This window comes from Delphinus delphis, chromosome 12 (genome assembly GCF_949987515.2).
Source record: "Delphinus delphis chromosome 12, mDelDel1.2, whole genome shotgun sequence".
Lineage (NCBI taxonomy): Eukaryota > Metazoa > Chordata > Mammalia > Artiodactyla > Delphinidae > Delphinus > Delphinus delphis.
The window spans coordinates 5,860,784-5,884,027 of NC_082694.2; the positions used below are offsets into that span (position 1 = coordinate 5,860,784).

The 23,244-nt window shown below is 44.6% G+C and overlaps 1 protein-coding gene across 1 annotated transcript in view; it reads right to left on the minus strand.

Moving 5' to 3' along the window:
* Positions 1 to 23,244, minus strand: part of SLC9A4 (solute carrier family 9 member A4) — a 58,432-nt gene that overhangs the window by 22,975 nt on the left and 12,213 nt on the right. The window contains exons 3-6 of the mRNA XM_060027657.1: positions 5,239 to 5,498; positions 3,785 to 4,002; positions 832 to 1,034; positions 179 to 265 (exon numbers count right to left, since the gene is read on the minus strand). Of these exons, the coding sequence (XP_059883640.1) occupies positions 179 to 265; positions 832 to 1,034; positions 3,785 to 4,002; positions 5,239 to 5,498 (768 nt within the window). The remainder of the gene's footprint in view (positions 1 to 178; positions 266 to 831; positions 1,035 to 3,784; positions 4,003 to 5,238; positions 5,499 to 23,244) is intronic.

Sequence of the window (23,244 nt, forward strand, 5' to 3'; positions counted from 1 at the left end):
TGATAATTTCCTACAGCAGCACCAGGAAACTAGTACAGTCACTGTTGGTGGAGCTGGAGAGGAAAGAGGCCATGTCTAGTGACATATACACACCTCATCAAAGTTCTAAATCACTCCCATAGGTGACGAAGAGGGAACGTCTTATCAACTTATTAATTATGACCAAGAGATAACTTACACGGGTATGAAGCTCTTCATTGATGGATTCTTTTTTATTGGTCTTTCTCACATCCAGGTACCTGACCAGAGGGCCAATTGTGATTCCCTAGATCATAAACCACAAAATAAAGCATTTTGTTGTAGTGAAGACTGTCAGGATAGAGAGCAAATCTATTGCAAATTTAGAACTTCCAATTTTAATGTCTTTGTTTTGTACTAGTTTCTCCTGGATAAATGCTCCAGTGTTTACTTTAGTTCTTACTTAATACCTTTACACTCTGCAATAAAAATAGGCCTGATGTCTATAATTTAAAGCAGGGATTTAGTTTCATTCCTTAAAATAACCTCCCATTAGTTTGCTGAGAGCTAATACCAGCTATAATAAAAACTATTTAATACCCATTGTTATCTCATTTTCAGCAATAGACATCCGGCGAGCTCTCAGTCACCTGTACAAAGGGATATTTTGATTGATACATTTTATCAATTAAAAGGTCACAAAATGTCAAGGTTACAGGATGACCAAAAACATGATCTAGAAATATTTGGGAATTTAGTTTGGGCACTTGTCTGAAAATCAGATAAAGTGTCCCTTTCTTTGTATTTTACTAATTTAATACACAATCCTGAGAAGAATCGACTTATTTCAAATATGAAAGAAATTCTACCAACCTGAATGAATACAGTAAAATATATAACTACTAGAGTAGCAGTGACAAACATTTTCTTCCTAGGAAAAAGAGATAGAGGAAGCAAAAACGCAAGTGAAAAACTTCCAGCTCCTCGGACACCACTGTAGAAAATTATGCACTGGTCCTTGATGGAGAAGGGGAAAGTCCGAAACTGGTTACTGATATAGAAGAGAGCAAACACGCCTAGAAGGGGGGAAATACGTATTAGAGCAGAGGGTCACGAACGAGGAGACAAAGCAGCATGAGTGAACCCAAGTCGTGTGCATGTGCCCACAAAACGAGGCAACCTAATTCCATCACACCCATGGCAGTCTGTCCCAAACAGAACAGCGTACAAAACTTTTTACTTCTTGGGTAGCTGTGAGACGGCAGTGCTTCAAGTCAGAAGTGTTCTCTGGTAGTTTCCCAGCATGACTGCCTCTGTGCGTGTGCACGTGTGTGTGTGTGTATTTAAAGTAATAAATCTTGATACTTTTGATATAAGAAATGGTATATATTTTCTAATCTATTTTATAAATTTTGCTCAGCCTTTCAAAACTAAGAAAAGCAAGGGTATCACTTGGAGGGTAGAAGCATTTTTAGCAGCTCATACTCTCCCTGGGTCAGCAGAGGAGGTGTGTGATTTTGAAGGTGACATTAGCCCTCACAGTGCCTGGGGTCTGTGCAGGTGAGCGGATCTTCTGTGGTTGGTTTGGTTCTTCTTGAGGCTCGATGCAAAAAAGGAAGGAAGTTGGCAAGGGGTCCAAGGAGGGGTTTCTTACTGTCAGTAAGTGGAAGGTGGAGGGCAGGAGAGCTTGCTGAAAACACACAGGTGTTTTCTACCACATTGGTTTTTCATCCCCATGTGGCTGAGCTGCCACCCATGCAGTGGTTCCTAGTGAGAAAGGTCCCTTCACTGATGCTCTGACTCATCAAAGCAGAGGTTTCCCTGGAGAACAGTAAACCTCTCGGTATCCTCATGTGGTTTCTAATCGCACAGACATCACAGCAAGCATCACTGACGTTAACTCTACTGCCCTGTAGATCCCCACAGTACTAGAACTGAAAGGGACCTAACAAATTTGTCCACACCCACTGTTTTGTGGTTGGGGAAGAAGCTTTTGAGCTTCTGTCCAAGGTTAAATAGCTAGTTAGAAACAGTGATAGGACTTGATGTGACATTATAAATTTATACCAGAGTACCCTTAATTCTTTTCTCTCCTGAAGACCAACAGGCACATATATTCAGAGTTATTTTAATGAATATTTTTAATATTTCTACATTCTTGTTATTCTTTCCTAGCATCCTCTGATAGTAGGGACACTGACAGTGCAGGACACAGTAAAATTTAATTTTTCTCATCTTGTTTTGTTTGTCCCGGCTCCTCCACGGGCTAGTCCTGTGACCTTGGGCAAAAGTCAATCTTTTCATGTACGCATCTTCTCATCTGCTTTCTGGAGGTACTGAGTACTCACACCAGAAAGTGGACGTAAGGTTTAATAATTTAATATCTATGAATAACATAAAGCACGACCTTCTATGTTGTAAGCCTTCATGAGTTGAACTATTCTTAGCTAGGATGAGTCAGGCAGGAGTGGGAGAGCTGGACTCCGACACCTGGCTCTGTCCCTCGCTGTGACGTGGCCAAGTCATTCTCCTGGGAACTGTTACATCATTTTTCTCAGATGGAAAATGAAGGAGCTGGGTGGCTGGTCACAAAGCATCGTGAGGTCTCCCCAGCATTAATCTCCCAGCTGGTTTCTATGCCTGTTGGCTGGGCAGAAGCTCTGAGGTGGTACTCTTGACATGAACCCTACTGTCCTGTAGATCCCTACAGTAGTAGAACTGAAAGGGACTTACGAAATTTGTCCAGACCCACCATTTTGTGGTTGGGGAAGAAGATTTTGAGTAGTTAACTATCTGTCCAAGGTCAAATAGCTAGTTAGTAATACTGGTAGGACTTGTGAGATTATAAATTTATATCACAGAATCCTTAATTCTTTTCTCCCCTGGAGACCCAATAGGCACATATATTCAGAGCTATTTTTATGAATATTTTTAATATTTCTACATTCTTGTTATTCTTGCCTAAATCCTAAAAACCATTCTAAATTTAGAATGGATATGTTCAAGATGAATTCTGAGCCATTTCTCCTAATTTCTCTTTGAGCAATTGGCTTGAAAATACTGGTCAAATTCACGTAAAAAAATGCTTCAAATATTGGTTGAAGTCATTTAAAATTATAATCTCTTCTAATCAAAAGGTAAAGCATATCTTGTAGTTCAGTACTGAGTGTTCTTTCTAGCTCCAGAAACATAAATATACAAGTTAAATTAAAAGCCATTAGTCAAGACACCTCGTGTTTTTAAGTTAGGCATATTTTATAGGGGTGACACCAGTTACACTGTAGAGTTGCCTTTGCTAAGCACTTTTCAAAAATAGAGATTCACTTCCTTTGTTTTCTATATATCACACTCAACCCTTCACTAAAACCACTTGTAATATTTAGGAGACGGTTTTCTAACAGTACTTGCCTTACAGTTTGTGAGATCTCACTTTTCCTGTAACAAAAGTATAAAAGAAAGCCCGCAGTTTATAATCTGTGTCTGATTTATGGTGCAAGAACTCATAAGCTGGCAAAGAAGTGAAGAGCAAGGGATGAATGTACTGAGTTATATTTAAATGTGTAAATGTGAGAGTTTTCTCTCAATTAAAAACAAGTGCTCCTGCTTCAGCCTTGCTTCAGTGCAGAACCTTATCGGCCAGTGATTATTCTGAACTGATTGAGGAAGCAAACGGGGAACATTCCTGGTCACTACAAGGTACCCAAACCCCCCTAACCAGTAAAACCAGTTGGCATCACCCCATTGCTTTTGCTTTAACCTTGCAGGAAGGAATAAGAAAAATAAAAAAAGAAGCAGGTGGGACTCTCCGGGCCCTGCTGTGTCTTACTGATGGCTCTCCAGATCTGGCAGAAGGCCAGGGTGAAGCAGACGAAGGCCCAGTTCCACTCGTGGTTCTTCCCCACGGTGGACACGCCCATGAACATGAAGATCAGGGTCTCGCTGACGCTGCTCAGCATCTTCATGAAATACTTGATGGTCGTGTAGGATGTCTGGGACACGTTTTCTTCGACGTACTTTTTCATGGTCACTGCACAGGCTGTGATTCTGCAAAAGGAAAAGAGTCTCAGGGAGAAGCCACAAGACCTTGCCCCTCATTGGAAAGTCCTCCCTATTGGTGATGGTACAGAGACACAAATCCTGTTTCTATCCAGAGAGAACGTCTTCTCCAGTCCTCTTTCTGGCTGCAGGTTTTTCCTGAGATTTTCTTTCTTCTTCCTCCCTAAGGGGTCTTGCACAAGTTGAGTGTGGTAGGGAAGGTGGGCTTGACATGGTTTTCCCGCAACAAAATGGCTCACAATTCATGCACGAGCCAGAAGCAGGACTGTTTTTATTTTGCTCCCTCCACCCCCATCATGAGCTCTGTCAGCCCCACCTCGTACGCTCTACTTCACCTGCCTTAAACCAAAATAACCCAGTGCAGTTACCTAGAAAGAATACTTCAGCGAGACCCCCTCACATTGTAATGTTTCCTACAAAATTTTAATGAGAAATTTTTCCTTTAAAATGTTTTGTTCTAGAGTCACTTAGCAAGTCTGGATGGGAAAGAAAGAACTTTGCCTTGTCTTAGTAGTTTGCTCACTTCTAAGGTGGGAAAATGATGAGTGCCTAGACTTTACACTACTGTATTTAATTAAGATAAATATTTCTATACAATAACATTGTGCCCAAGTGGCTGGGTATGAGGATGATGTCATAAAGAAGGCAACATGATCAGATACAATAAGCCAAGTTGAGAAGCTTCATTCCAAGATCTACACAAGGATAAACATTTCAAAGATCTTTTCATTAGGAAAAAAAATCTGAATGTCTAGTCTTATCCCATCTACCCAGTTTCACTCCACACTGACCAGTCCTGGAGCTGTGATGTGATTTGAGGGAAGTAGCAGAAGGCAGAGCCCAGGAATGATAGTAGCTCACGGCACGCTTCCCTTTAACTTTAAAATAATGCATTTTTCAAGGAAAAAAAATAACGACTGAAGTGAGACTTTAACCTTGAACCTCCCCCAGCTCTTCTCTGCACCAGCTTTTCTGAGAGTTATAAATTGACCTTATAATTGCTATGCAGGAAAATCACCAGAACAGAGCAAAAGCAAATGCTGGAGAGAACATTTGTTTGGCAAAGGACCTGAATTGGATTTTACAAAAGTTCAAAAACCCTGGATCCTGAAATGCTTTTGAAGATTGGCATTAGGAGTCAGGCCTTTCTCAAAGCCTGGTCCACCAGATGTGGCCCTAAACTCTCTTTTATTGGATGAGAGGTGGTCCTTGGTTTGTACTCACGCCAGGATGCCAGAGAGATAGAGCGTCTCAGCCACTAAGTAGGACAAGTAGCTGAACATGAAGACGATGAGGGGTTCAATTGCTGAGATGTTCTGAGTGAAACGTGTGATAAACGCAGAAATGAATCCAAAAATGACGCCGAAAAACACTCCCCCGCACCCCACGATAATGAATCGGGCACATCCGGCCAAGATGTCCACAGGTTCTATGTCTTCAAATTTATGCATCTTTGTGAAGGCGATTAAGATGTTATATAAGACCTAGACAAAAAGAAAATGAAAAAACAAAAAAGTAAACATGAATTAGAAATGAGAAACAGCTTACACACAGATTCTTAACTTTGTGTCTAGTTAAATAATACACCACAAAAATTACAGAACAAGAAATATTAACACGGCTGCCTAACATTCAAATGCCTTCCAGATAATTTAAGTTTATTGTTTTTCCGAGTAAGAAGTATAACACTCACAGCTTTCAATCACTGAGCACCTACTACGTGCCAGTCTCTTCACTAAGCTCTGTGTCATTATCAATGATTTCCTCTGGCTCCAGATGCACCCTCCAACATAGGCTTGGTAATATGCAATGACAGTCCATTATTTCTCCTTTAAAATGAGCACCATGTTAAGCTTGCTCAACTGAGGGGCATTGCAGGAGGTAGGGGCTTCCTGCAACTTCCGTGGGAGGGATGAGAGTCAGCCATGTGTGCGTGAGAGCTTCCAGGGGGTCCTGTCAGGGCCACAGGGCCTGCAAGTGGTCCCTCTGCCACCCTGCATCCTCCAGCTGACTGATGAACTCTCCACACACCTCTTGACACAGGACAAAAAAGCCCCAGCATGACGCTGGTGCAGCATGCCTGTGGCCAGGGGTCCACCTCCGCAGGCTTCCCTCTGTGAACCCAGCCATGCAGTCTGCTCCTCTGAAGGCCCCCTGGCCCCTCTTGAACCCAGGCTCCCACTGCCCAGTGCCACTGACTGCAGAAGACTGCTCCCTGTCTGCCCTCCTTGCTCGCCCGTCAAGTCCAGACCAGCTCTAGCTTGGCTAAATCAGCCAGCTTCTCTGCTGTCCAGTGGCCCATCCACACCTTCTCCAGGGAGATCAGAACCCCTTCCAAGTTTGTCCTCCTTTGGGGGTCATCCCTCAGCCCTAGGGTACCCTAAAAAGTTTTCTTACATCTTGTTTATTATAGTTTTTTTTTTTTTTTTTTTTTTTTACGCTACGCGGGCCTCTCACTGTTGTGGCCCCTCCCGTTGCGGAGCACAGGCTCCAGATGCACAGGCTCAGCGGCCATGGCTCACAGGCCCAGCCGCTCTGCGGCATGTGGGATCTTCCTGGACCGGGGCACGAACCCGCATCCCCTGCATCGGCAGGCGGATTCTCAACCACTGCGCCACCAGGGAAGCCCATATAGTTGATAATTTTGATGTTAAAATTTCTCTGTTTAACCTATGGTGTGCTTTCTCTTTCTTGGTTGGACCCCACCTGCTTTCCATATACAGTATCTCATTAGAGTCCCCCAAACGACTCCAGTCCGCGTGATACACACTCCCCAATTTTCCTACGATTTCTCTGCTTATTTCCACATTCATATGAAGCTGCAGGGATCGGTTTATCGCTATTTCATGCCACTTGGCAACCCAGAACTTGGACTGAACTTCTGAAAAGTGGCCGCCTGCCACACAGTGAGACACATAAACAAGTAAAGTAAGATCAGTGCAGGACATGAAGACCTCTGAGGCCCCCAGACCCTGAAGGGTCCTGCTAAACCACAGCACACACCTGTCAACTTTGCTTACACCGAGACAAAATCAGAGCAGAGGGAGAAGTTAAACTCCAGGAAACCATGTCCGTGATGGTATTCTGTGCGCTGAAGAACTGCAGCAGTGCTGCGGGCCCTCCAGCACGCGCAGGTCTATGTCCCATTCATTCCCTCTCCTCCCTCACACTCTGCTCTCCCCTCCCCTCTGGGCGTCATCCCACACTCTGCCTCCTGCTTACTCCCTCTCCATCCCCAATTCATCTTTCCTGACAAAGACACTAGCGGCCCCTCTGTTCTTCAGGGTGCCCTCACAGCCTCTGCCTTCTGCTTTGGCTTCACCCCCAGGGCTTACCAAACTGCTAGCTGCCCTGTGCTCATGCTGACCCCTCAGCCACGGTCTGCTACCTGCACACAGCTGCAGCCATTTCTTCCCAGGTCCCCTTCCCGGTCCTGGCCCCTCCAGGTCCCCTTGGTGCATGGCCTCTGCTGATTTCCCATGACATCACCTTTGTGACTGAAGATCGATGTTTTCCCACGGAGAGGCTGGCAATGAACCATCACCTGCAAATTGTCCCTAGGCTGCTACCTTGTTCATGGTCATGATCATAAACTGTCAGGGTGCATTTAAAACAAAGCCACCCCCTTCATCTCATTTGCACTCTCTAGTCAACAGAGAGAAGCAGGAGAACCAGCTAGTCTGTGGGGATGAGCATCTCTGCTCTCGGGTGACCCGGAGCCATGAGGAAACTCTTTATACACTGTTTGCTATCTGTTTGCACATGAAGATGAAGAATCGTATCCAGCCCAGCATTCGGCTTTGGAATGTGAGTAGGCGGAGAGGACCAGTCCTCAATGTAGCTCAGGTATTACCAATCCCCATCTAGGATGCTTCATCTAGTGAACTTTGTTGATGGAGGGGCGGGAACGTGAGGAAGGCATGCAATGACCCCTCTGCTCATGAGTTCTCGGTCCTCGTGCCCCTCTCCAGAGCAGCTTTGTCACATTGCCTTCTATGTTAGTTCCCTAGGGCTGCTGTGACAAAGTACCACAAACTGGGTGGCTTAATTCAGCAAACATTTATTTTCTCACTGTTCTGGAGGATAGAAGTCTAGAATCAAGGGGTGGACGGGATCATGCCTCCTCTGAAGGTGCTGGGGGGATGCAATCTGGAAAGCATGCCTTGGCTTGTGGACACATCAATCCCGTCTCTGCTCCTGTCTTCCTATAGTCTTCCTTGGATATGTCACCCCTGCGTCTTCACATTGCCTTCTTATAAGGACAACAGTCATTGGATTTAGAGCCCACCTTAATCCAAAATGAGCTCATCTTAACTAGTTATATCTGCAAAGAACTGTTTCCAAATAAGATCATATCCTGAGGTTCTGGGTGGACATGAATTTTGGAAGGGACTCTATTGAACCCAATACAGCTTTTGTAGCCAAAATGACCTTACAATGCAATTAACTTGTAAAATAGCCTAGAAGATCTTAGTTATATATCCTTTCAGGGCACAACTTCATTTCGAATTTCATAAGACCCATATCTGGGGCTTGTCCTCCAAATGGATTCATTATGCTTCTTTGGAGAGCCCAGGACACATGTTTTTCTGTGTCTGGATTAGTTCCCAATTTTTAGTGTACAATAATTATCAGCCAGTAACCTACAAACTCACTTAGGTAAGGGAAAGTGGACAGAAGGTTATAAACAGGTTTGTTTCTTATCCCGAAGAGATGTTTCCAGTGAATTTTCTGGAAGAAGGAGAATCTGGGGAAGGTGAAAAAGAAGAATCAGGAAGCTTGGTGCAAATTGGCCCAAGCAAGGACACACACACACACACATACACACACGCGCGTGCACACGCGCCATGAGCATTGCCAATTTCTGAAATTAGGAAAGGGATTACTTTAAAAAAAGAGAGAGAGAGACTTGTCGAAATCTCAAACCAGATTTAAGAATACACATACCGAAGTGCAGAAATTTTGGAAGATATAAAAGTACAAAGGAACCTCCCCCCATACAAAAATGTTACTTACTATTTCCCGAGAAAACCACTATAAACATTGTGTGTGTGTCTATATATACACACATATATGTATATGTTCATATATATACAATATTATATATAATATAATATCTCAGCCAAAGACCTAGTGTGGCAGGGTTACTAAGGCAGGTCCATTCCGGAAGGTGCGGGACTCCTCTGATGGGTGTCCTTGGCCTGAAGACTCCGGATGGGCTTGATAAACTCTTGTAGAAATGCATCCAGTTTCCCTCCATCCCTCTCTTTCCCCTGGGGTCACTCTGCTCTCCCTTTTCCCTGAACTCTATCTCCATTTTCTCTGGCAAGAGTGTCCCCTATAAACCTCTTGCACATCTAACACCCTCTGTGTGTCTGACGCATGGACGGCCTGAACGATATCTAGCTGTCTCCTTGTGTATCAACCATATTTTACAAAACTGCTGTAATATGGGTCTATTTTATTTAAGAAAAGTGAAGCCACGTTCTAAGAAAAATCCTGGCTGAGTGTTTGGAAGAAAATTGTGATTTATGGTTTCAAAACACATCCAGAAGAACTTTAGTGGTTGTATCCCAACTCAGTGAGTTTGTTTAGTTCAATTTCACCTTCTGCCTGACCTCGGAGCAACCCACATATGGGTCTTAGAAGCCCTGGGCGTTGCACCTTTGGAGCTGTGCTCACGTTCCAAGGAGCCAGATGCTTGCACAAGACTCAAAAAAGACGAGTTTGGGGCTTCCCTGGTGGCGCAGTGGTTGAGAGTCCGCCTGCCGATGCAGGGGACACGGGTTCGTGCCCCGGTCCGGGAAGATCCCACATGCCGCGGAGCGGCTGGGCCCGTGAGCCATGGCCGCTGAGCCTGCGCGTCCGGAGCCTGTGCTCTGCAACGGGAGAGGCCGCAACAGTGAGAGGCCCGCGTACCACAAAAAAAAAAAAAAAAAAAAAAAAAAAGACGAGTTTGAATGAGTTAAATTGGGACCTGGGAGTTTATCTGACTCTCAGACCCAGAGGAAACTCAGGGAGTATGATTGAGACTCAAAGATTTGCATGTTGAGGCCACAAACGAAAACTCTTTTGCATAGCTCTCCAGATTATAAGTAGCTACCCCCTCTGTTCCTAGGGCCTGGGAAAGTCAACGGGGCCAGCCCTGTCCCCGGACACCAGGGCACCCTGCCAGGAAGAGGCCATGGCAGTTTCAGAAGCTAAAGTGGTACATATAATTAAGAAGACTACACTTACAGACACAATCTATATGACTGCACGAAAAACAATTCTTATCTTTCAAATTATACGGCTCTGGATGTCATTACGGTTGTGAAAGATTTGCTTTGGACTTCTTTCAGATCGCAATCATGTGTGTGTATTTTTTACATATTGAAAGGAAAAACTCAGCCGATGCTAAAGCCCAAACACGTCCTTGGCACTAAGGGAAAACAAGATTAGATTCACCCTCTCCACTCAGTGGGGAGGAGCAATATTGGGACATAGTAAGAAATATATATTTTGTCTTTGTCCCCAGTAGCCGGCACAGAGTTCCTAAAAATCTTGTAATGCCCTAAGTGGTACGGAGGAGAGGAGCATCTTTGTTATTTGTAATGAGCCCCTTCCAACCACTCCTGAGTTTATGCTAATGAGGTGACTCTTGCCTGGGTTTCACCCCACCCACACCCCGCCCCAAGGAGGGGCACTGGTTGCCATAGGGACCAGCCAAGTGAGTAAAGGGTTGTAACTTTCATCCCCACGCCCTAACCTCCAGGAAGGGGAGAAGGGCTGGAGCTTGATTTCAATAAACAGCGGCCATGGGGGACAATGGATACGTGCACAGGTACGGCTGAGTCCCTTTGCTGTGCACCTGAAACTATCACAACATTGTTAATCGGCTATATTCTAATATAAAATAAAAAGTTAAAAAAAGAATCAGTGGCTAATAAATTAATCAGTCATGTCTATGTAATAGAACCTCCATGAAAACCTAACCAATGGGGTTCAGAACGTTTCCAGGTTGGTGCTAGGAGGGTGGTGCCCCTGGCAAGGACACGGAAGCTCTGCACCCCTTCCCACCTACCTCACCCTACGCATCCCTTTCATTCGGCTCTTCCTGAGTTGCATCTTTCCTAAGAAACGGGCCATAGAAAGTAAACGGGTTTTCTGAGTTCTGTGAGCTGCTCTAGCAAACTGTCAAACCTGAGGAGGGGTTGTGAGAACCCCCAATTTTACAACCAGTCAGTCAGACATATGAGAGGTCCAGTCTCGGAACTGGTGTCTGAAGCTGGAGAGTCTTATGGGACTGAGCCCTCAAGCCTGTGGGGTTTTGGGGTTTGTGCTAATTCTGCGTGGTTAGTGTCAGAACTGAATTAAATTGTAAGACACCAAGGTGGTAACTGGAGAGCGGGTATGGGAAAAAACACACACACATTTGGTGTCAGAGGTGATGCTGTAAAAAAAAAAAAACAAAAAAAAAACAATTCAGAGAAGTCTCAGAAAATGGTCCTTTCCTGTTACTTTTAACAAGCTCACCAACCTCCCAAGATCATAGTACTGGTAACCCTTTATGGATACCACCGTAAAAGTTTGCAAAGCCCTTCCAACACACAGAATGATGACCAAGGACAGCAGCCCACCACCCAAGCCTTAGCAGAGGTGGAGAGTCGATTTCAAACATGCTGATCTATTTTTCTTGATCAATTTTATTGAGGAATGAGTACATATGGTAAGCTGCATCTAAAACAAATGAACTCTGGCCACTGTATACACCCGTAAGATAACCACAGTCAAGATCTAGAACAATTCCACAAACCCAGAAAGGTTCTTCATTCCTTTTTAAAAGTCCATCCCTCCCTCCAACGCTGACACCAGGAAACCACCGTTCTACTGTTGTCACCACAGATTAATTTTTATTTATATAAATTGAATAATAAAGTACAGACCCTTTTGTGTTTGGCTTCTTCAACTCAGCAGTTGTTGTTACAGGGATCAGTGGTTCATTCCTTTTTATTACTGAGTAGTATTCCACTATATGGCTAAAGCGCAATTTGTCCATCCATTCAGTTGTTGAAGGACATTGGTTTCCTGCCTCTGCCCACCACCCAGCTTTTGCTCTTGGAATATTGCTGCTATGAACATTCACGTACAACTCTTTTGCACAGAGTTATGTTTTCATTTCCCTTGGGTATACAGGAGTAGAATGGGTAGGCAGTGCTGTAGATACAAGTTAAAAATGTAAGAAACTGCTGTCTCCATCTATACAGGCGGCTAGAACACCATAGACTGGGTAGCTTATAAACAACAGAAATTTATTTCTCACAATTCCGGTGGCTGCCAAGGCCAAGATAAAAGCACCAGCAGATTCAGTGGTGAAAGCGATTCAGCGGTGAAAGCCTGGTTCTTAGATAGCTGTCTTCTCACTGTGTTCTCACATGGCAGAAGGGGCGAGGGAGCTCTCTGGTGTCTCTCTTATGAAGACACTAATCCCGTTCATGAGGGCTCCACTCTCATGACCTAACCGCCTCCCACAGGCCCCACCTCCAAATACCATCACATTGGGGATTAGATTTCAACATATGAATTTCCGGGGGACACAGACGTTCAGTCTGTAGCAACTACCAAATTGTTTGCCAAAGACATTGGATCGTTTTCCATTCCTGCCAGGAATGTATGAGATTTCCAGTAGTTCCATATCCCATCAGCTCTAGCCACTCTGATAGGCGGACTCTCAACCACTGTGCCACCAGGGAAGCCCCGATCACTTCTATTTTTGAAAGCGTTTATGAAGAATAAGTTTTTCCTTAAGATACAGGCAAGATGTCTTATAGCTTTTAATTTATTATTTATTCTATTATTATCATTTATTATTATTTTTACTATTGCCTTTATTTTACTTACTTTAGATTTACCTTGCTCTCCTTTCTTTAGTTTGAAGAAATTACCTGAAGAAGTAGACCATATGTCATTGATTTTAGAACTTTAAAATCTTTACTATAAGCATTTAAAGCCATACATTTTCCTCTGGTACATCATTACCATTTGTTAAATGTATTTTTTAATTTCCCTTGTAATTTCTTGTTTGAATCATGGATTACTTAGAAGTGTATTGTTTAATTTCTAAATATTGGGATATTGCTTAATGTAATTTATTTTTAATTTACTTGTGCTGGGGACAGAGTGCACACTGATTGCACGGCTTGTAAATCTATTGAGGCTTTTTTTTACAGTCAAATATGTGGTCTTTTTTGATGAACATGGTATTTGAACTTGAAAAAAATGTATGGGGCTTCCCTGGTGGCGCAGTGGTTGGGAGGCCGCCTGCCGATGCAGGGGACGCGGGTTCGTGCCCCGGTCCGGGAAGATCCCACATGCCGCGGAGCGGCTGGGCCCGTGAGCCGTGGCCGCTGAGCCTGCGCGTCCGGAGCCTGTGCTCCGCAACGGGAGAGGCCACAGCAGTGAGAGGCCCGCGTACCGCAAAAAAAAAAAAAAAAAGTATGTGTTGTAGTTGCTGGGGACAGCGCTCTATGAATATCAGTTAGAAGAAGGTGGTTGAAAGCGCTCGGCTCCTCAGTGTGTTGCTGCCATTTTGCCTATCTGTTCTATCATTTTCTAAACGAAAAGTAGTAAAACTCTTGCTGTGATTGTGGAATTGTCATTTCCTTCCTTTAAATTTGTCCACTTTTACTTCATGCCCTACTACTGGGTGCATACCCGTGCATCATTGTTAGGTGTTCTTGATGAATTGACATCTTTTTGTCATTATGAAACATCCCTCTTTATCTTTGTAAAATGTTCTACCTTTGCGTCTATTTTAATTGACATTAATATAACCACACCAGCATTCTAATGCCTGGTCTACCATACGTCTGGTGTAGTTTTGCATCCATTTATTTTCAGCTTGTCTGCATCTTTATAGTTGTGTTTCCTGCAAATAGGATGTACTGGGGTCTTGCTTTATAATCAATTCTGATAATCTTTGACCTTTAATTGGAGTGTTTAGTCTACTAAGATTTAGTATAATTATTGTCATGCTTGGATTTAGATCTACCATTTTATTACCTGTTTTCTCTTTTCCTCCTCTGGTTTTGTTCTTTTCCTGCATTCATTTTGATTATTTGAATACTTTTTAGAATTCTTTTATAATTTTATTATTGGCCATACCTCTTTGCATTATGTTCACTGGCACTCTACAATATAACATTCTTAACTTTTTACAGGACACTCTGGGTTAACACTATACCACTTCACATAAATTAAGAAAACTTATAACCATGTAGGTTCATTAAACGTACTGACTTTTAACTATCCTTAAGAACTGGAGTGAAAAAGCTCTTCACAATATTAAATCTCCTGGATTTCTTTGACCCTGACAGCTGATAGCTTAATGATAACTGATTGCATACTTTTGACTACCAATCCCCCTAGACTTGATAACCACAGTCGCCACCGTGCTCATGGCTCCTTGTAAGAGTAACATCTATGACAAAGCATCTGAGGGGGAGGAGCCTTGTGTGGCTACAGTACTTTCAACCAGAGACCTCTCATTCAAGAACAGGAGTTGACAGACCCTTGAGAAATGCGTTCATAGACTAGGGACCACGAAGTAGCTTGAGGTGAACCCTCTGTTCAGTTATGAGCTGTAGCAACCATGTCTTCTGAGAAGTATGGAGATAATGGACCAGGTGTGGATGAACAGAGAAGTCTAATGAGGCAGATGAAGAGATTATGAGAGGCCATAAGGAGGGATGGGTTATGAGCACAAAAAACTGTGAATAATAAAAGCTAAGGAGTAGAGGACAGATGATGGAGGAGATTATGTGGAAGCTACTTGGAGAGGGAAGAGAAATGCAAAGATCTACAAAAATGCAGCAGAGTCTGAGCAAGTGGTCAAGTTGCATCTATGGAGGGGCTCTGGAGTAAGAATATGATCGTTATTAGCACTGTTCACACAGTATTTCTTTTCCTTCAAGGCATCTGATAGGACTGCATGTCCAGCCTCTACCATGTGACTCTGCCTGGCCAAATTTTGTGTTTAAATGAGTTTTGAGCAGAAGCGATATGTCCTTTACGGGACTGGGCATTTGTTTCAGAGGTGAGGCTTTCCATGAATCTCCTCTCCTTCCCTCTGGCACAGAGACCGGCAGTGCTCAATACAATGGCTGCTCTATAAGCCCAGATCCTGAAGAATAGAATGGAATGGAATGGAATAGAATGGAATAGAATAGAATAGAATAGAATAGAATAGAATAGAATAGAATAGAATAGAATAGACAGAGGGCTCTGTTGGCCAATAGAAGACAAGAAGTGTAAGTAAGAAATATACCTTTGCTGCTGTAGGCCACTGAGGTTTGGAGGGATGTTTATTACCAAAACATAACCTGGTCCATCCTGACTGTAAGATAAGATCTGAAATCACTAAAACCAGCTAGGTTCTAGTTACAGCCTTTGTGAGACCCCTCATGAAGCACTTCCTATTCCTGGGTTACTGCGGGATCTTCTATGGGATGAATTATGTCCCTCAAAATTCATATGTTGATGTCTTGGGCTTCCCTGGTGGCTCAGTGGTTAAGAATCCACCTGCCAATGCAGGGGACACGGGTTCGAGCCCTGGTCATGCAGCGGAGCAACTAAGTCCATGTGCCACAACTACTGAGCCTGCGCTCTAGAGCCCGTGAGCCACAACTACTGAGCCCACGCACCACAACTATGGAAACCCGCGCCCCTAGAGCCTGTGCTTCACAACAAGAGAAGCCACTGCAGTGAGAAGCCAGCGCACCACAATGAAGAGTAGCCCCTGATCGCCGCAACTAGAGAAAGCCCACGCGCAGCAACGAAGACCCAACGCAGCCAAAAATAAATAAATAAATAAATAAATTTTAAAAAATTATAAAAGAAAATTCATAAAGTCTTAATTGCAGGATGTTACTGGATTTGGAAATAGGGTCTGTAAAGAGGTGGTTAAGTTAAAATGAGGTCTTAAGGGTGGGGCCATTAATCCAATAGGACTGGTGTCTTTATAAGGAAAAGGAAGAGACACCAGGAGTGCACACAGAGCGAAGGCCACTGTGAGGACAAAGCAGGTGATTGGCCACAAGCCAGGAAGAAAGGCTCCAGCCTCCAGAACTGTGAGAAAATGCATTTCTGTTGCTGAAGACACCCAGCTTGGGGTATTTTGTTATGGCAGCCTTAGTGGACTAATAGAAGATCTATGTCTTCCTGATTGTCTTGTGTATCTTTTAAATTAATCCTTATTGCTTGAGCTTGCCATAAACCCAGTTCCTTAAAAAAAAAGCCTAACTAAGTACTGACTCTACACCTGTAAAAAAGCATTGGTGTGTGCACATCGCTGATTCGCTTTGTTCTGCCACAGAAACTAACACAGTATTGTGAAGCAATTACACTCCAATAACGATCTATTAAAAAAAAAAACATTGTAAGTTCAGAGTCACAGCACAGTACAGCAGAAATGATCTTCACTGTACATCAGATGCTGGAAAGGTACGGAGAATAACACACACACACACAAACTGTATTCATCAACCTGACACAGGAAATTAAATAATGAATCCCGTTAATTTTCCATTTTGTATGAAAGGGCACTGGCACGTTCAGTTGTCACAGAGCAGTTCCTTGGCAACCACTTTCTTTGACTATTAAAAGAAATTAACTAAGAAATAAGAAACCCAGCAGTTACGTAGCAGTCTCCAGAATGATGGAACCAGAAAAAGACAAATAGCATATGGTATCGCTTATATTTGGAATCTAAAAAAAAATGATACAAATGAACTTATTTACCAAACAGAAACAGACCCACAGACATAGAAAACAAAGTTATGGTTACCAAAGGGGAAGTTTGGGATTAACATATACACACTACTGTGTATAAAATAGATAACCGACAGGGACTTACTTTATAGCAGGAAGCTATACTCAACATTTTGTATATGGGAAAAGAATCTGGAAAAATATATATATAACTGAATCACTGCTGTACACCTGAAACTAACACAACGTTGTTAATCAACTATACTTCAATTAAAAAACAAAGCTAAAAAAAGGGACGAAGGGAAGAAGCTTTTATACTTCACTCCTTAAAGGAAGGGAAAAAAGATCTGAAACTCAGGACAGGAGATTAAACATGGGATCTCCCGACTCTCTAGGACTGACATCCTTGATCATTAGCTGCTTATAATCTCAGAAAGACCAGGAAGATGACGTAAGCGGAGGTCAGAAAATTTAACAAAGAGAAGTAAGTGGTAGGATTTTATTGATTTAGGGCGCAGCAAAGATGTTTCTTTATGGAAATTCTTTTCAATTGAAAAAGTCTGAACATTCTCCTCAGTCTGAAGAACAGCAGGGGAGAGGACTGGCCGTATTTCATAGCTGCTATTCCCACCTACCTGCCAATGGCTCCTACATACGTATCTCCCTCCAATCTTTCCCCCAGGCTCCAGACTTCTATCTCTAAAACTATGTAAAATTTCTTTTCAGTGGCCTGTAGGTAAATGAAACTTAGCAGTTCAGAGCTAATAGCAATCACACACCCACACCCACCCCTGTTCCTCAGCCATGATCTCTTCAAGGAACCACCCAGCCTGGCCCCTCTGAGTCTGAGCAATCTTCCCCTCCCATCACCTCCATGCCAACTTGAAGCAAACGCCCAGAGGACTGACTTTCACCATCTGGTGCTAGTACACCTGCAGGACAGGAAAAGTCATTGTAAGGCTATTTAACCTCCAAACTTTTTAAACTATAAAAGCAAACATCAGTTGTGACCAGTAGATGTCAATTCACTGAAGACTAGCTCAGTGACTTGCTTCTTCTGAGAGGGTCAGTCTGGCACAGTGGAAATGTTACCGAGTCCAAATTTGCTCTGCTGGGCGCACAACAGGCTAATAAACTGGACACAAGGTGCTGGGCAGACTGAGAAGATGGCAGACTAGTGTCTCAAAATAACCATCTTTTCGGGGTTTGGATGCCAGTTTCTTTTATAGCACAGAGAGGGGGAGGAGATGAGGAAGTAAAGTAAAAAGGCCATAAGATTTGCAAACACCCCCTGGAATGGCCAGCCTCGGGGAGGGAATGTGTTCATTTCTTCTTTCTTGCAGCCATTCGCAGGTGGACATGGTCCGGATGCTTCCCTGAACAAAGGCACTTTGGTTTAACCTTCAGGCAGAGGGGCAGGGTTCCCCCAGGCAGGCCATTGTGTATAGACAGTGTCCTTTTAGTGAACAAAAGCAGCAGAAAGCAAAGATTAAAGTTAAAAAAACAGAGCCAACATGGAGTCAGATTTGGCCCTTCTCTGTTACAGAAGGAGCAGTTTCTGAGAAAAAGTACTGCTCAGTCATTTTTTTTCATGAATGAATGAATGACGAATGAATAAATGAAAGATTCAGACTCAAGGGAACTCTGTCTCGATCAAACAGGACTGAACTTTGAAATAAAGTAGTTGGATTTCACGAGCTCTCCGTTTTCTCCCGTGCTGCTGGTATAATGCTCGCTTACGTGATCCCAGGTGAGTAGGAGGGAACTGGGGCAAACCACAGCCTGGGGACAGAACCAGCGGCTCCGTCTCTGACCCGTCATCTGGATGTGATGTGACAGAGCCCGCCGCAGGACAGGTTCTGCCAGAGACCGTTCGTTTTACGTAATCATTGAGGAAGCCACGGGGGAACGGACTAGCTGCTCACCACCTCTTCCAAACGGCCAGCTCGTGGCACTGCTCACATGACCCTGAGCAGATTTCTTCCACACCAAAGCCCGACACACCTGACACACCCTTGAGGACGCATGCAGGCGTGCTCTTTGGGGCGGGAGAGTCTCTTGAAAACCACTGAACTAGGAAACTCTTGGCTGTCTGGAGTCCCCAGCTTAGAGTTTGCTTTTCTACCGAGAGGTGTTTCTTTTCCAAATCCATTTCCATAGCTGCTCAACCCTACCTCCTGACAAAGGAAGGACACCTTGGTAACCAGCGAGGATCAGTTCTTCTTGTTGCCCTTGCGAACTGGAGTTAGTTCTAACCACCCACCAGGGGCTCACAGCTCAGGCTGCTGGAAAACCCACTTGTACCCCTCAGACTTCAATTAATCTGTTTCTTCAACCAGAAGACAACGAACCAAACCAGTGTTTCTGAAACAGATTTGAGGAATTCCACGGTTGAAGTGTCCCTCTGCGACCCTGCACTGCCTGAGCGCATCTCTGAACTATTTATACGGGCCCAAGGAGCAGATCTTTCAGGCTTCTGGTTAACAAGAGCCTACAGCTGAAACCCCAGGCACGGTGAGGTAAAGGTGTCTCCCAGCTGGGAAAGCTTAGCAGTCAAATTTGGCTTCTCTGTTGGTGAACATCTGACCCCCCGAACATCCTTGTTTGCTGGGGCCAACCCTGGGCTGCCCTCTGCCCTTCATTTCTCCCAGCCCCTCCCACTGCCCAACCTGGTCCAAGCGCCAACCCAAGCTATTGTGTGTGTTGCATCACACAGACCCCCGCGGGCTCCACGGCCAGTACCGTAACTGATGACCAATGGCAGCTGTGATCTGAGGGGAAGCTCACCAGGCAGACCTCCAGCGGCTTTGATGAGAGTCAGGCCAGAAGGAAGATGCCTGGGCCCTGGGCCGGGTGGGCGCTTCCCTGTTGGTGCTAGGAGGGTGGTGCACCTAGTGTCCATCTGGGGTTGAGGCCTGATCCCCATCTCCAGGCCGACAGACACCAACCAGATGGTCCATCTTGCGTGGAACCTCCCCTCGAACCCGGGAAGGGCAACGGGACTCTGATTCCTCACCCACCAGGTGCCGGCGTCTGTGTGTCTGATTTCACAGCCTCCACAGAAACACCCTCTGGGGTCAGACTAAACGTTCCCATTTTACACATGAGGAAGCGGAGGCACAAAAGGATGGAGTCATTTGCTCAAGACCACACTTGTTGGGTTCCGCCTCCCGTGTATACACCCACATTCTTGGCCAGAGGAAACTGTCTACTTGTAAAGGTATCTGCAGCCTCTCTCCTCCTTTCCTAGGAACCTGCAAAAATTGAAGGTAAATAAGGAGATAAAAAGAGGCCAAGAAAAACATTGCCCAACACTCCCCCAGACAGAGTCTGTTCAGGTCTGTGTGCAGCGCTTCTCGCGGAAAAGCTGAGACCGCCAAGTCCAGACAGATGGGGCATCGCTTAGGCTGTAAGGAAGGCTCTGTGGCTCTCAGGCACTCATGGAGGTAGACTTCTATAAATAACACACCGACCCTGACACAGGTTCCAACGTGTGTGCTTCCTTCTCACACCATCAAGCAATTAACTCAATTTGACACCATCTACTTGGAGACAGGGTCGGATCCCACAGGTTGAGGGCTCAGCCCCACAGGACAACCTCTCCCCCGGCTTCAGATGCCCATCGCAGGTCCAGGTTGTCACCTGGGCTTCTAACCCACCGGCCATAGTTGAGAAGTTCCAGCAACCCCACCTTGGGTTCGATTAATTTGCTAGAATGGCTCGCAGAACTCAGAGAAACATTTTACTCACTAGATGACCGGTTTACTACAAAAGGGTCAAATGATATCGCTTATGTGTGGAATCTAGAAAAAAGGGTACCAATGAACTTATCTACAAAACAGAAGTAGAGTTACAGAGATGTAGAAAACAAACTTACGGTTACCAGGAGTTAAGGGGCGGAAGGATAAATTGGGAGGTTGGGATTGACATGCACACTCCTGTATATAAAATAGACAACTAACAAGGACCTCCTGTATAGCACAGGGAACTCTACTCAGTACTCTGTAATGACCTATCTGTACATGTATAACTGATTCACTTTGCTGTACACCTGAAACTAACACAACATTGTAAATCAACTATACTCCAATAAAACATTTTTTTTTTTAATTAAGAAAAAAAAAAGGAACTGCCAGGTGGGAGAGATGCTTAGGACAAGTTCTGGGGCAGGGGTGAGGCGCTTCCATGCCCTCTCCAGGAGCTCCACCCTCCCCGAATCTCCACCAACCTGGAAATTCTCCAAACCCAATCCTCTAGAGTTTTTATGGAGGCCTCATTACTTGCGGTTGGTTGATTAAATCACTGGCCATGGGTCACTGAATTCAACCTCCAGCTCCTTTCCTGGAGGTGGGGATTGTGGGTGGTTTAGGGAGGGAGACTGAAAGCTCCAACCCCCTACTCACAAAGTCCATTCCACTGGCAACCAGCCCCCTTCCTTAGGTTACTTAGGGGCTTTCCAAAATTCGCCTCATTAGCATAACAAAAGGCAGCTCTCTTCACTTAGGAAATTTCAAGGGTTTTAATGAGCTCTGTGCTCTGAATGGGGACAAAGCCCAAATATATATTTCTTCTTATAAATCATAATATTAGAAACACTTTGTACTGAACCCTGTGCCAGGCACTGTTTTAAATGCTTACCTGTATCAACTCACTTTAACCCTCAAACAACCTGATCTCCGGTTTACAGAAAGGAAACTAAGGCCCAGAGAGGTTAAGTCACTCATCTGAAGTCACACAGCTTACTAGTACAGGAGCCAGGACTAGAACCAAGGCATTTGGCCTCACTGTCCATGTTCTTGGGCACAATTTACTGCCTCTTGAATGGGATGTTCCTGGAGCTAGGACTTCTTTGAGGTAGGAAAATATAAACCAGGGAGAATCCTGGAGGAATCCTGGAGAATCCTGGAGGAAAATTCACCCTCAAATGAATGTTTTTAAAAATCTTTCCTGGATTAGACGCAGCTTCCTCTGGCAAGCTGTTCCCTGCCATCTAGCTTGGTTTGAGCTCGCCATGGCATCCTCACACCAGCAGGGTCCATGACCGTCCCCCACCACTGAGTGATGGGCAGAGGCGCACAGCTCATCTGTGCGCACACAGTGCCCAGGACAGCGTCCACAGACTCCACGAAGGTGCGGCAAGGAAGGACACTGAGACTCTTCTCTCCCTGCGTGCCTACCCGTGGTTGCATCCCACCTCTAGTCTTTAGTCTCAGGGAGCAATTCCAAAGTTCCATGATGGGAGCTGGTCAGAGGGGGTTTGCTGGCAGCTTTCCTGACAAATCCCAATTCAAGCGGAGTGTCACTCTTGGGAATCAGAGGAGGAGGGCTGTGGCCACAGCACAGCCTGGGCACAGCCTTTCCTAGGCAGGCTCAGCATCCGTGATGCTCAGAGCTCTCTGCTGGGTCCTACGATGATGGTGGGAGGCCTTAGGAGAAAAATCATGAGGGTCGACAAGGAACTAGTCAGCAAAGCTGGGCTGATAAAGGGATGCAAAGAGGAGATGAGAAGAGGTCAAAGGAATTCTAGAATAAGGGGTCAGGAAATTCAGGCTCTAATGCCAGCAATAAGAATGCATAATAAATAGAGGGGCAAATTGAATGAAAGGTATAAGGTTAATGCTAAGAAACTGTTGTTACTGATGGGGGGCTGGGAAAAGCAGTGGGACTATATCTTTTGGATATTGAGCCGCATAGAATAAATTATATTCAATAAATGACTTCCCAGACAGTCTGTGTGTTTATAATAAAAATAACAATGAAGAAACGTAAGCACCTGCAGATCTGGTAATTCACCTGAGAGGCTCAAAGGACCAAGAAGGGCCAGTACAGACACGCGGGCACAGACGTGCCAACTGAAAATTGTTGCTCGCCGATGGGTTCTACGAGGATGAAACCAACGGCCTCTGCAGTCGCTGACCTCAAACACCCTCTGAAAGGAGTTCAGGGCAGAGATCAGGAATGAGGCTCTCTGTGCCCCAGGTAGATAGTTTCAGGAGATTTTATGAGCCCAATTTCTTGCATCTTCTCATATCTAGAAAAGCACTAAAATCATTAACGGTGACATCTGCTCTTCGTGACTAGCGGCAACCTTCTGCCAAAGTGTGTGCTTTGACTCCACGAACCCCCTTCACCAATATCACATATATATGACCTCCCCTCTGACCTCTTTGGAGCAGTGCGTCCAAGCTCTCTGAGAGGCTATCTCCCAGGCTATGGTCCACATTTTGCCCCAGACAACTTAACTCACAAATTTCACATTGTGCAATTTTTTTCAGTTGATAGACATCTGGGGACACGGGGGTCCTCTGCTCTTAAGCACCGTATACTGCTCCTTCACAAAATGGGGGCAGCAATCCTGCCACAGTAGGTTGTTATAAAGCTCTAAGAAGAAAATGCAGATAAAATGCCTGCCAGTGTGACTAGCCCAAGGGTCCTGCTCAGAAACTTTATTGCATTGCAGCTCCCTCTACCACTCTCTCGTCC